This window comes from Hirundo rustica, chromosome 6 (genome assembly GCF_015227805.2).
Source record: "Hirundo rustica isolate bHirRus1 chromosome 6, bHirRus1.pri.v3, whole genome shotgun sequence".
Classification (NCBI taxonomy): Eukaryota; Metazoa; Chordata; class Aves; order Passeriformes; family Hirundinidae; genus Hirundo; species Hirundo rustica.
The window spans coordinates 10,639,014-10,654,247 of NC_053455.1; the positions used below are offsets into that span (position 1 = coordinate 10,639,014).

A 15,234-nucleotide genomic window follows, 5' to 3' on the forward strand; every position below is an offset into this window, starting at 1 on the left:
TCCATATGAAGTAAGCAAGGAAGAGCACGGCACCAGCTGAGTCACAGGATCCCTTTAGTCTCCCATACCAGTAGAGCCTGGAATTGCCACAAGCTCAATGCTTTACATGCCACACCAGATAAAGAAGTGTCCTCTTCCATCTCTGCCTTCCCTCCGCACCTCTAGCACAGGGCAGTGGGCACGTGAAATTCTGCTCACTGCATTTCAGTGGCATTCAGTCACGCTCGGCGTGTAACCCAGCAATCTGTTTAGACATCACAGTTCAGAGCCAGAGGAGCCTGGGGCAGAGCTCTGCTTACACCAGGAGAGACAGCCTGCCAGCACGGCTCTGAGCTGCTTTCCAGAAGAGAACAAGCAAGAGCAGCAGAGCAATCTCAGCTCATTTCCCGCAGCATAAACTACATAGCACTCCTCCTACCAGCATAACTTTTCCCCAAACAGGGTAGATAAAGAGTATCCTCACCTCCCATCCAACTCCTTTCCCTACACCAGAAATATATTTCAACACAGACCAGACCAAAAAGACAATGATACTTGAACAGAGACAGCTGTGTGACACAGGAGATGCAGTGCTCCTGTGAAGGCTCTTGTTGCTACTAGAAACCAGACGGGGGGAGGGACAGCGAAGAGAACCATAAACTCTATTTCTTCACCTACTTGGCTACATTTCTTCTCTTACATGCATTTTAGCTGTGTTGGGGTGAGCAGGATTGCTCTGTCCACTCCACACCCAAAATGGAGTGAGCACTAGCCCAAACAGCCCCTTCCTACAGCCAGTCATGCTCAGGAAGGCAGGAGTAGCACAAGAGGCAGGGATGCAAAGGGAACAGAGCCTCACACACACACTGCCACCAGCAAAGAGGGGCAACAGAGTGCTCAGATGCTAAAACACGTCTCCCAAATAAGAGACGACTGAAGGATCCTGGCTGTAGCACTAAGACAGCCAAAGAGATAAAGGAAATGGAAGGGAGTGGCAAAGGAAGCACAGAAAGATGCTTCTACCCCCTGCCCTCTAGAGAGGGGAGTTTGACCAAAATGGTGCCCTCAACCCTCTGAATTTTGCCAGCTTTCTCATAAAGACTTGCCTTTTGCTAACTAACTCCCTGCAAAACTTCCTCACCAGAGGAAAAGGAAAGCAGACCCTCTTGGCTGACACAGGGAAGGAGGAACAAGAGCAAACAACTGCATTGCTGATTTTCAGTCCCACATCCTTGAACAGTGAATTGAGATGTAAAACACGAGTATTTCAGGAGGGCAGGAGAACTCTGAAAAGAGAAATGCCTGAAAATAATGACTCCCCTCATCACCATTTGATCATAATATGATCTCTCTGAGTGGGTTTTTCTGGAGAAATTCTCCCCCCCACCCAAATTGCTTCTCAATGACCCCACAAGGATCACTGTGTTCAGCAGACTCAGTGACCCCAAGGCAGGTTTGCAGCACGAGCGAATGTGCTAAAGCCTATAGGAAGCAACAGGAATGCAGAGGTAGAGCTGTTGCTGCAACCTCAGTTCACCCCTATTACTAGGGTACTGCAGGAGCTCTGAACACTTTGCATATTACGTGATGCAATCCCCTGACAGAACAGGGTGAAATGAGGACAAAAGCAACATCCTTTGCAGCCTCAGTAATGTGCTTCATGGGGTTTGATCAATGCTGGAACCTGCAAGGAATTCTGGATGTTGCTATACATCTCTCCCTCCCCTCCATCTCCCTTGAGAATAGGAAAAAAAGGGAAAGGAAAGGAAAGGAAAAAAAAAAAAAAAAAAAAAAAAAGACAAAGTCAAGACCCAAAATTAATTAATACTATATAAAGAAAGTAAGGACACGTAGACACACACGCGTGTGAAACTTTTCCAAATTCCAAAACACAATTATGCAGGTAGGCAAACAGCCGAGCACAGTTTTCGCCTCGCCTATAAAAGCGAGCAGCTGCATTGCCGTCCCGCTGCCCCGGCGGCACCGGTGGAACACTCCTGCCACCTCGTGGTCCCCGCTCGGGAGAGGAGCCTGCCAAAAGCACATGAGCCCGCTCCACTGTCTCGCTAAAGCTAGCTGCAACTGGGAGCAGGGCAAGCAGGCAAAGATCCGGAATAAAATCACTTCAAAGAACCTAAACTCCACCTGATCTTAGAGGTCGTTCTAACCTTGATTATTCCGTGTTTCCATTCAAAAGATTCTTGTGCCTTGGAAAAGCTATTTCCTCTTCTTGGTAAGATGTGATGTAACAGCCAGGACAAGAGTGGGAGACAGAGCACAGACGTGTTTTGTGTCCTGTGCTGACCCACCTGGGCAGGCACACAGCCTTCTTTAACACTGTTTCTAGGAACAGAGAGTGCTAGTCACACAGACACAAAGGCTACTTAAAAACCACTTCACGAAACTGAAGCCACTAGAGCATTTAGGCTTCAACTCCACTGCATCTGCAGTAGGTGAAGGATAAAGTCTGGATGCAATTGCAAGGCAAAGGAAAACGTATCCCTTACCTGGAGAAGCTTACTTAAATAGGACCAAGAGAAAATATGCTGCAGCAGGGCACGGTAACTTGCATCATGGGACACCACAGTATCTATCAACCTCCTGCCCACTTACTTCTCTGTTGCTCAGATTTTACTTGAGTACCGTCTCTTGCCCACGGATCATAGGGTGCCACCGCATTAAAAGTCTCCTATGGCAGCATGACCAGACTAAGCACCCCTATCCCTCCATACACCTCATCCCACTTGTGAGCAAAAGCACCTGCCTGGAATCCCAGGGAAGCAGACTGGCAAACTGTTCCACTTGAAAACTCTTCCCCAGCACATCAGTTTCCTCACCCAAGCATGCAGTTAAAGGCATACAAGCACTGAGTAGTGACTGAAAGTATGGAGGTGCTCTGACCTCCTAGGAGGGGCAGTCCTGGACCGTCCTGGCACCAGCCCTACCCACACAGGCTGTCCCCTCATCCTGTACCAGCTCTGGAGCCACTGAAGGCACTGACCAAAGCAGAAAGCTATTCATAGACGTTTTATACAGTTGTGTACCATATAAAAATCCCTTTTGCTGGGAGGTTACACAAGGCTGAGAAGAGATGAGCCCTCCTAGTTTCAGTGAGGAATGAGACTGGCTCAAGCCAAAACTGTGACTCATTCCTTGCCCCAGCACAGCACAGAGGCAGGGATGAGCAGGTGGGTAGGAACAGGTCTATGTAAACTTGCACTGGTGAGGAAAAAACTGTTCACAGAACCACACCTGGAGCACAGAAACTGCAGCGTGTGAGAGAATAAATCAAGGAATAAAATGGAATGTCCCACTGCTGGGAGATTCACCCCTTTAAAAACCTTAATACCTACCAAGAGTTTCCTTCGTCACACAAAGGCAATCAGTTCCCAAGCAGGGCACACTCATAAACTAAAAAGAAACACCGTATTTCCTACCCCCTTTTTTATTATTTTTAATACTGCTCTTTGCATGGCCTGCATCTAAGGACAAGTTCAAAGTTGAAACCTCAGTGATGGTTAAAGACGCTACTCATCTGCCTTTAGATTTTGCTACACCAGCTAGAAGGCTGTACTACAGACACTGGTGTACTGACAAATTAGCGTAATTTTTGTGGCTTGCCAAAACTATATTAAACTCTTTACCAGGAAGGGCCTTTTGCTAAGTACACATATAACTTCTAAAGCCTTTACCAACATGTGCCTTCCTGAAGTTGCACCCTCTGCTGACACCATGAAAAGTCTCCATACACTGTGCATACACAACAAGGCATTGTGTTAATGAGGACTGCCATAAGGAAAGCCAGGCAGCTGAAGCTCTCTGCTGTTGTTGTTCTCCTTCAGAAAGGCCATGTGGATGCCCATGGTAAGGACATCCAGGGAGGATCCTCTGGGAAGAAAGACTGCTTCTTATACATCCATCACATTCAACTTTCATTCAGAAATTTGCTCTGCCACAGCACAGTTTGCCATAGCAAACTGAACACTACTTTACTGGTGGGAGATGGCTGGTTTAAATATCTACAGAACCCTGGGCACCACAAACCCAGATGTTGCCAGATGTATGACAGAAAAGGATGAGAGAGACCTGACAGGGCAGTAACCAAGAGAAAATACTGTCTTTGGGACCAAACACAGAACAGGAAGAGCCACATGGGATAACCATGGGACCTAAACTGTGATCATACGGAATCTGAGCATGGTTATCATTTAGCTCTGCAAGCCTGATCCTAAATCAGATGCAGACACTGGACTGTATTAAATGTAATTATCAGAGCAATTAATATTGGGTTTAAAGCCCATGTCAGAACATAAATCCAACACACATTAGCTTCTGGCAGGGAGAAAATACTCATTCCCATGTACGACCTTCCAAGACAGAAAGAGAAGTTACAGACAGGATAAATGCACACAGCAAACACCTAAACAACAAAGAGAGTTTATGGCAGAATACCTTTTTGCATTATTCAGTACAGTGCTCTCAATTCAGTCTGAGAAGCCCTAAAGCCAGATTTATTCTGCTGTCAGACCATGGCTTGAGTTCACTCTACTAGGAGGTTACAGCCTTGGATTATACACCAACTACAGGCAGCAACACACCCAAGCAACTCAAGTAGCAACATTATCAATATAGGTGTGACAACAGGTAGATTATGAAAAGAATTTTTAAAAATCACATTGTTCAGTGCAGTGGATTCTAACTAGGGTTAGAAGAAACTTCCTTTGCACGTATTTTTGTATAGAAATTATCATGCTCACTCCTTGAGAATGCCTGATTCAGTGAATGCTTTCCAAAAGCCATATTTGCCATATTAAAAAACAAACAAACAACACAACAACAACACACCAATTTGACACACACTAATGACAGAATCAGTATGGGAGACCACAGGGTCAGGTTACAAGCAATCCAATACAAGGCTTCAGTACCCTGCCTAGGAACATTCTCAGCTCTTCATCCATGTCATTCTTTATACATTGAAATTCTTGGTCTGCAAAACAGTCAGCGAGAATACCATAAAGCTTCATTGAGTAACCTGCTGCCAACAAGCTTCAGAAGCCACCAAGGAATATACAGACTGAAGACACTCTAAAGAGGGTGAAACCTTCCACAAGGTCCATTTTCCAGCCTCACAGAGATTTTGAAAGCTCCTACAAACCAGAACTATTATATTCTCTGTTGTTGTAGGAATGCAGACTAATGAGAGCCCTGTATCAGAGCCATGCTTCCTAAACAGCATGTGAAACTCCACTTCCCCACATCACAGGGTCTTTGTGCAGCACGAGGGCACACGCACAAGGGGTAAGCGGGAGCAGAATAGCCGTCAGGTTAAATTACAGCTCATTATTATTGTTACTGATAATAAGGTCTGTGACAAGAAAGGAGAAACCATGCTGACGCCCTTTATATTGGACACAAAAGCAAAAGAAATTATCAATTTGTCCCCTGGCTACCTCCTTGAGGGATGTCACTTGGGCAGAAAAGAAGCATCAGGCAAGGGGAAGGAGACAAGTGTGAGTCACACCATTGCTGCCCTCAGCAGTGGTGGATCACCCCAGTAGAGACAGGTCAGCCTTTGGGAGACACTAACACTCAGTGCATCCATTCTTGCACTTATCTATTTCCCATAGGCTTAGAAGCAGAAGAGGTGCAAAGATGTGTCTGACCTCTCCAAGAAGCCCATGCAGAAAGAGAGCAACGTTCCACAGCCAAATCTCGGATAACACCGTCCTTACAGCAGCCTCTAAACCAAAGTAGTAGTGTCACGTTGACAGACATTAAGGTATTAAAATAGCTGTCAAATTAAGTTGATTTAGAAAAAAATCAAGTTACAGATTCATATAGCACATGCTGAAAGTTGGATTACATGCAGGCTCTCAGCCCTCAAGGCTGACCCTCGGACACTCTGGAAAAACCTATGATTAATCAATGTTACTAAATAGACCCTGGAATATCAGTGGTGGGTAATCATGGCTTTTGGCCAGGGGTTAGAAAACCAGTCCTCACTGAGAAGTTATATATATATATATATATATATAACCACTATACTTGCAGTGCTAGAAAATTCACTACAACCCTACCAGAGTTTGAACATGCACAAGAAGCACATGAACAGGGAAGTAACTTAATGTAGAGTGCAAAAGTAAGAGTACAGGAAAATTAAGTAGTAGGAGTGGTTCCTAATTAGAGTAAATAATGCCACAGCAAACACATAATGATGAGGGAAGCTCTGGCACACGTCCTGGAGAAAGCCAAGCTGCTTAGCCTGCTGCACTAGCAGGTCTATAAAGGTCACACTTGGCAGCATACGAACCCATCATAGCAAGCTGTTACAACTATGACCTCCTCAAGCACTCCCTCATGGAGACACCTCCCACAAGAACTCCTCCCTGCCTGTACACAGCTTCCATCATACACCTGTGAACACATACTTGCTGACTAACTTCGCTCTAAGGGAAAAGTTTAAAAAAAAATAACATAGAAAGTTACCCTCAGTTCCCTGACACTTCCTGTTTTTTGCTCACAGCTACCATAAGAGACCTGAAAAAAAACCAACCTAGTCCTCTGAAATGCCCCAAGCCTACTATTCTCAGCAAGACTGGAGCACACTCAGCCTGTCCCAGGGCTGGGCCAAGCAGCCCGAAGCAGCTGCAGCCTCCTAGTTCTCGTCATACTGGTCCTACAACTTGTGCAGCGCCCATCAGGCTGGCTAAGGCTGCTCCCAGACGTGTTTCAGATCAAGGCTCACTGCCAGGGTAACTCTTAACACAGCTATCATCACTCCATTACATCCACGTCATCCTGTCTCCAAAGCTCTCTTAGGAGAAAAGCTTCCTCCGGTGCCAGCACCGGTTCAATCCCACAGCAGCGGCAGCATTTCCAAAGTGGGTCATCCTGACACGTTTGGAGAAGGCCTGGATCACACTGCAGTGAAAAGGAGGAACAAACAGGTGGCAGGAGAGAACAAGGCACATGAAGAAACTGGTGACTACCTCCCCCCTCATAGCATAGCAGCAAAAATTCTTCCAGGATAAGAGAGTTATCTTAGATAAGACATCCTTTTCCTGGATACTCTCCAACACATTCTCTTCTTCGGGCTTTTTTTTCGTTGTCTGTGGGCTTTGGGGAAAAAAAAAAAAAAAAAACAAAACAAAAACCAAACCAAACAACAAAACAAAACACAACAACACAATCCAGTGTATCTTTGTTACAATCCATCCAAGTACACGCCTTAGTTCTCTCAAACTAAATTGCTTTCCTGACTCCACTACTGTGAAAGGGTTAAAAATTCATCTTAATTTAAATATGCATTCAGGATCCAGAAATATCAACCTGCAAGCAATAATGATGAAAGAACTGCTCTGAGATTTCCACACAGCGCTGCAACAGCAACTAGCACAGCAGATGACAAACAAAAGGGGAAACTGCATCTAAGTTTGAGGCAACTCAGCCATTTCAGGGATACACCCATAGCCTTTGAATGCTGGTTATCTTCTTTTTGCTATTCATAATATTGCTACTATAAGCATCAAAATTGCCTTAGTTAAAACGAAAAATTGCATTCCTTCACCTTCATCTTTTGAGCATTTTCTGCAGCAACTGCAGCTGCTGGGAAAAGTGGCCATGACTATTATTTCTACAGCTAAATTCAAGCAGCATCTTAAATTAAACACTAATTCTTTCAACTCTGAATTCGCAGAGGTGCATTCTTCAGCTACTGTATTTACATCCAAGCTTCACAGCTGCCAGGTTTGCTGCGTAATATGGAATTTGGATTAGGGATAAACATAAACCAAATTCTGCTTCTACATTAATCCTTTTTGCTGTCACTGGGACAGACAACAAACTGATATTTCTAGGTAAGGAGCAAATACAAACAACACAAATCTAAGTTTGGATTTTTTTGCTATCTTCTGCTGAGTAACAAAAGGTCAGCATGTACCTTTAGAAGACAATCAAAACTCCTAGAGTCTACCCCTTAAGAGACCCAGCAGCTCTTTTTTTCAGTACTCATACTTTTACTACTACTACTCCAAAAACAAACAAACAGAAAAAAACAAAACACCACAAAAAAAACCCCAAACCAACATCTCAGCAAGTAAAACCTCGAACACAAACAAGCAGAAAAATCCCAAACAGGAGAAGCACAACACATATGCATCTTCCTTCACAACCTCCCACAGCACTTAAGACAACCACAAAGAAACCCCAAGTACAAGCTCAGGTAAGAGTTCAACAGTACTTTTTTCTCTCTGGCAGCAAAGTCTAAGCAGCTCCTACTCTCCCAACCCTGGCCAAGGTGGCTGCACTTTTACTGAGCATCAACACAACCTTTTGTGGAATCACAAACCAGGTCATGATAGAGGATAGAGGAGTGAGTAGATTCAAAAGAATCCAGCAGTTTCAACTGTTTCAATGGCCCTGTTTAGGGCATGATGGAGAGACTTAAAAACAGCTTTTCTGACACATCTGACACTATATCCTCTGCCTCACTGTGCTGCCTGAGGAAGGCTGCCTGTGTTCTGGGGAAGATGTGGCTCTCACATGTTTCTGAAGGAATATTCCCTTCCATTTTAAATGCATCCTGTAAATAGGGGCTTTCTTTTCTGAAAGAGTGATTTTAAGATCAGCACTTTCCCCAGTCTACACTCTCCTATTTGTAGTTTTCTGCTCACATTTACTTATTTCTAGGGCACTCTACGCCCCATGGAAAATGAGAGCTAACGATGATAGTGATGGAGTCACACGCTCACAGAATTCACACAACAAAGTAAGTAAGCCAAGGGGGAAAGGGTATGTCCAAACAGAAGCTCTTCTGAAAACAGCTATGGTTCAAATACACATTGAAAACAGAGACCAGCCACACAAATCGTGATCAGACACATGCAGTAAACCTTAGAAGACATTTTCATGTTCTTTATTCTGACAGTGATTTTAAATTTGAGAATAGACAAAACAAATTTCCAAGCTTGCTCAACATCCTCTCTAGAAGAATAACTCAAGAATAATCCAGAGTCCATTTTATGCAAAGATTAACCCCTGAACTAAAGCTGGAGACACTCAAGCCACTTAAACCTGCCCAAAGAAATTTGGGCATTCACCATCACAACAGAGAAGACCTACCAAAATTCACTTGCACCCTAAGAAGGCTGCGGACACTAAGGGCCGGGGTACACTTAAAAATGTGTTTGGGACATGGTCTTTTCAAATCCTGAATGCCAACTCCCAACTTCTTAGGGTAGAGCACGACATTCTCCCAAACAGTTACCCAGCCAGCCTTAGTTAACTAAACCTTGCCCATCCAAACACCACAGGGTTAATATCTTCAGTAACCATAGCAACCAGCACTTCTTCCTCCACCAGAGCCTCAGCTGGCACATTACTGCCTTCCCAGCATCAGGTTTTGCAGCACATTTAGGGACTGCTCCCTTTCCCCCCAGCCACAGGGCGTGGCCAGGCACATTAGGAGGATGTTGGAGCACTCAGCTGTTGCACCTAATTCTGGCATTCCTCTGTCCCCATGTCCCCTGGGTCTTTGTATTTCCCCTCCACAGAGGGAAGGAGGATGTCTGAATTCCCCCCATGTGCACCAAGGCAGGTATAATGTAAAGCAGGTATAATGTAAAGCTGCAGCTCAAAAGAGGAGATGCCACAGGGTAACATAGGAAGGGACTGGTGAATGTTGAAATTGGCAATGCCAATCAGCCATCAGGTCAAACAGAAGCAGAACTGCAAGACCAAAAGATCCAAACTCCCACAGGTATTAGGAATAGTGTTTGCCTGCTCAGTGACACCCATAAACTGTAAATCCACTGGAGATATCCACCAAGATATCGGGGGGGGGGGGGGGGACGATGACAACAACAAAAAAACAACAACAAAAAATCTCCTATCTAGCAGCACACATATTCTGTCAAGAAGAGAGACAAAAAATTACTCTCAAAGCAGAGCTTATCACTAGCAAAACAACACATCTTTCCTTCTTGTAGTTCACCTCTGAACTGCAGAGCCATAAAAGCAATAATCACATCCTACCCTCTCGCCTGGTGTCCATGCCTCGCTCCTGGACACCTGCTGCATGCCAACACTTGCTCATTTCTAAACCAACCCTAAGTCATTTTTTTGGTTCCACTCACTGGCGCATTTGGCAGAGGGAGAGACACTGCTGTTTTATTAATAGCTTCATGCTGGCCCAGCTCGATCCTGTGCAGGGTTTCCACAGCATCGTTACAATGCATTTTTCACTATTTCCCTTCCTCCTTCACCACGTGCCACTCCAAGAGAGCAGATGCCTGTCTTCCACCTAGCTGTTCCTGCTCCTCAATGTCACCTTGCTCAAGGCATCATTCTTCCTCCTGTGAGACAGAGTTCCAGCACAGCCGGAACAGCTGCCCTCCACGGCACCACGTCCAGGGAGCCTCTTGGGAGTCTCACTTCGAGAGCAAGCTCTCTGTGAGAGGTGTGACCCAGCCACAGCACAGGGTATTTGGAGCAGAACTAGAAGGAGAGCTGAGTTATTTTAAGTCCAAATGTTCAGTTGCTACACAGCGACATTTCTTTCTTTCAAAAGAGACGGGACAAACTTCTAGTTTTGGGCTAACTTTGTGACTACTGTGGTGGCACTGCTATGCAAGTGACCCCTCAAAGGCAGAAGTCTGGTAGTAGATATGGACCATGCTGGCACCATTCTACTTCGGTAATGATGTGGGCAAGGCAGTAAGCCCTTTGTATCCAGGATTAATGGTTAACAAAGCAGAGGATAAAAAAAAAAAAACAGCAATGTGCCAACACATACTTTCGCTTTCATCTTTTCTATTACACCCATCACTTCATGACATCCAGGTAAGAGGTTTCTCCAGGCACTAAAACATTCCTTCAGCACACAGAGAGCATGGGGCCCAAACAAGCTTTCAACTAACTGCGTGACCCTGGAGCATCAGGTACGCAGACATCCACCAGGTCTTGGACGACACATTGGTCTTTCCAGGATTCATTTCAGCAGCTTACAGGAGACCCTCCCACAACCTCCAACAGTTTGGCCAGCCCTCTGCCAAACCCATCAGATGCATTGCTCTGAGCATTGTCACAGATGCGCTCGGTGTTTTTTAGCACAGATTCCCCTTTAACAAGAGCGGGTTGCTCAAGTTCCACTGATTGCACAGAACTCTCCCACTCACAAGAGCTACAGCTCACTCTGAGGAAGAGCTAACATGTGCTGCTTCCATGTTCATGCCAAGCCACAGGAACAGAGAAGAGTTCTGTGACTTACAGGCAGAGGATGGACTAAAGGCTTTGGAGCACAAACGGAAGCAATCACAGGTACCAACGTGGTGCTGACTGGAAGGATTTGTTCACCCACACTTCAGCCTCAGGAGCAGCATTGAAATGGATGTGCTAGCTGGGCCTCTCAGATGTACAGCCCAAGGGGCTACACCAACCTCCTGGAGACCACAGCTCCTTCCACTTGCAATTTCACATCACCAAGAATGATCTCCAATCTCCTAGAGACCACCACAGGTCCTTCAACTCGCAATTTCACATCGCCAAGAATGAACTGCCCCACCAAGGATAATACATCACAAAAACCCATAGTTTAAAAAGGCATCAAGAAATACAAGAATCCATCACGTCCCTGGATAGCTTCCAGTAGTCGATCTCAAAAAAAAAAACCTCCACACACTCGGACATTTCATTTCAGTCTGTGTGGGTTTATTTTGCAGCCATCTATTTGTATTATGTGTGTCTCTTATTATGTCAAAATTTCTCTTTGAGAGAATAATTGACAATAGTCCCCTTTCAGTCTCTTTTCAGTAAGCTAAAGATGGAGTTTGCTTCAGCTTCTGTTCCCAAATTGTTTCAGCAGCTCTTGTCTCCATCCTTTTCTCAGTTTTTAAGCACTAAAGTCAAGGTTCATTCTCCTGAATGCTGCTGGGTGGAGAGGCAGCAAACTGTTCCAGTGACTACCTCACTCTTTACACCCACATCATTTTCTGGGTAAGGCAGGACACTGGGAAGCTTTGCTGAATTACCTGCCCACTGTTTCCCCAAGACTGCTCCCTAAGCCATTTCTCTGCAAACATCAGGCTTGATGTAGAAAGCCAGAGATTTCAGTAGAGACTCATAACCCTGCAGTTGGGTCATTAAGAGCCCACTGCATTGGCAGCAGTCCAAGTAAGGAAAAAACCCAAAGCACTCTACAAGACTGTCAGCAGCATTAATTTTATTTACCATCCTGTCAGTCTATGGCTCATCCACAATTCCATATCAATTCCTGCATCACTGATGGAAATGCTGATCATCAGTCCTCTCACACATCCCCATGGACATCATTTAATTAGGATTCACTATGAGTGATGCCAAGACTTGTCAGTGAACTTGAGAGTAGCTGGAAGACCTCCTGTCCCCCGATGTTCTTTCATCATAAACCATACAGCAGACTAGGGAACTGCTTGTGATACATTTAGTAAGTGCACTACGGCCATTGCAGAGCACTGGTGTTTTGGAGGAAGTTCCCACCTTTTGCAAGGTAGTGGGACTGAATCAGGCTCTCCTGCAATCAGTCCCTAACAGCTCTCTTGAATACGTTAGAGCAATAAACTTATTTCTACCAATCAATGAATTTTTAGTTTCAAAAAAAACCAAAAGCTCCTACCTTCAGCAGCATTTGTTTTTCACAGTTCATTTCTAAGAAATGCCAGATAGAGACAGGAATACCTGAATCCTTTCAAAAGGATCAGCTCAGATTGACACAAAACAGAGCTATGACCAACCAGCCCCCACCCTGTTCTCTCATTCCCTGCACAGCTGCCTTCTTCCCATCTGCCACCCCAAGGTCACCTCAGCCACCTCTCACAATGTTCCCTGGGGTTTTTACTACTACTGCTGCTACTAGATACCTAATTTTTAACTCCATCCCTCTTTATCAAATAGGCACTTGGGAGGTATTTTTTTTGTGCCATGCATGGTGCCTCATACCTCACTTCTCCAAACTCCAAATAAATGTTATTGTTTTTTTGCTGTACCTCTTTTGGAAGATGAACTCACTGGTGAGCCCTATACTCTTAATAAAATGTTCAGTATTTTGAGAAATTCATTCTAGCTCCCCTCTTATAGTCACATTTTTCCCAACTTTTTCACTGTACTAACAGACAACTGCCACCTGGTTTTTATTTATCAACATCATACTACTTTTTTAATTACCTCTTATGTTCATGACATCTTCTCAGCAGATATTATATCCTCTCTATGCTCTATGAATATATTTTTGTGCCAATTACCACAGAATACTCAGTTAAGGATTATTTTACCCACACATCTTCTCTCCTTTTCTCCTCCATTCTGTCTTCCCTCTTCAAGAAACCAGTTTCCTATCAGGCAGGAGTTAAAGGTTCTAAAGCTGAGATTCAAAAGACATTCAGACTTGAGAGGCAGCTACAGGACTCCTGTATCATGGACAACCCATGAACAGTCAGTCACTCCTTTTGGTGGCGGCAACTATTTCTTGCTGTTATACCTTTTAAGAGGTTTCTAGCTGTAAATAACTGTCAAATACATTCCTCTTCTCATCAGTCTTATTTCAGCATCCAATAGCCAGGAGGGAGCAGACAAGGGGAGAAGGCAAACATGATCCTTGCAAAGCCCTTTTATCTAAAGATCAGTACCATCATCCTTCTGTAATTTAAGGGGCAACTTGCTCAGTGGAACAAATGCCCCAGGGCAGAGCACAGGCCTTTCATGACAGAGCCAGTTGGTGCACAATCTCTGCTGCCTTAATTTGCAAATGCCACTACATTTTCACATGTGCTTTATGATGCATCCGAGGCCTTGGGTCTACAGGAAATTCATTTATTCAATTAACTGTGCCAATACAAAAACTGCAGAGGAACAGGAGTGCATGATTCTCATTCTCGGCCCCAGAATCAGAAAGGATGGGGGAAAAAAAAAAAAAAGGTAAAAGCACAAAGTCAAAATTAGCTCTTTTCAGCTCCCTCCCCCAAAAGCGCTTAGGTTTAGTTACTGCATTCAAACAGCAGCCCTTTAATCAAGGAGTCCTACTTATTCATGAGAAGAACTGTAGCTAGACAAGCCTTTCAAACACTAGTTCTGCCATCTGGCAGCAGCACTGAGACTTGTTCCCAGACACACACAGAGCGCTGTTAATTGCCCTCACGTGGAACTGCAAGGCACTGCAATTGTTCTGGCATTTAAAAACCTCCATGGGCTCCAGATGTGGATTTGTCTTCGTGGAGGAAAAGGTACTACTAATTACCAAGTATTTCCCGGACCGACCCCCCCAACACTTTTCATTTTGCTCTCCCCAGTTATTCCTGTCGTCTTTTATAGCACCAACAGCAAAAAAAGCTGCCTGCAGATAAGTATCTTAAATAATTTGTACCATGGAATAATGTTTGTCACATTTCTCTTGCTTTCCCTGCCCCCATGGATTTGACACTGAGCAGCTGCCCAGTGGAGAAAAAAGATCATCTGGGGATTGCTTTGCAGGCTTTTCTTTTTTCAAATTAATTTCAATTCATAATGGAAAGGTCACAAACATAACCTCTCTACCAAAAGCGGCAACTTTGCATTCTTGAAGTGATACATGTAAGGAAAGAAGGGAATAAAAGCAGTTGAAAAGACTTACATTTTGCTTCAGACAGATTCTGGTTAGGTGACCAGACCAGCATGCCGAGATTCTCTCTCTCCTGACTTCGCCTTGCAAGTTTGGCTTAAGAGAAAACAGATACAAAGTTAGAGAGAAAGTAATTTCAGATGCAAAATGGATACAAAAACGACTTATCACACATCTGCAACTTTTAATCAAGATATAAAACCCATCCACAGTGTTAAAACCCCATCTTCCCATTCAGACCTGAGGCTTTTCCTTGTTTCTTTAATACATCACCCTCTATATAACATGACAGATACTGCACACTCTCATGTAGTACACTCAGCAGCATACCTTAGATCTAAATTAAAAGTTAATTAATGTTTCTCATCCAGCACACTTGATTATTTTTCTTCCAGCCATCATTAAATGAAAAAGGGAGGCGCTAGGCTCAGGCAGCAGGCTCCAAGCCCTGGACATCATGAGACTGCAGTGTAGAGAAAGATTAACCCTTCAGGGTAGGCACATGCATAAAGCCTCCCACACAGCACTTCTGAGCACCTCCTGCACCATCCCAGCAGCCCTTCTGTGCCTCCATCCCCCATACAGTCAGGAATGCCCACACAGGTGACACTGGGTCCCTCAGGTTA

The 15,234-nt window shown here is 44.5% G+C and overlaps 1 protein-coding gene across 1 annotated transcript in view; it reads right to left on the minus strand.

Moving 5' to 3' along the window:
- Nucleotides 1–15,234, minus strand: part of RCOR1 (REST corepressor 1) — an 82,436-nt gene that overhangs the window by 26,696 nt on the left and 40,506 nt on the right. Inside the window, exon 3 of the mRNA XM_040067344.2 lies at nucleotides 14,621–14,704. Within this exon, the coding sequence (XP_039923278.1) occupies nucleotides 14,621–14,704 (84 nt within the window). The remainder of the gene's footprint in view (nucleotides 1–14,620; nucleotides 14,705–15,234) is intronic.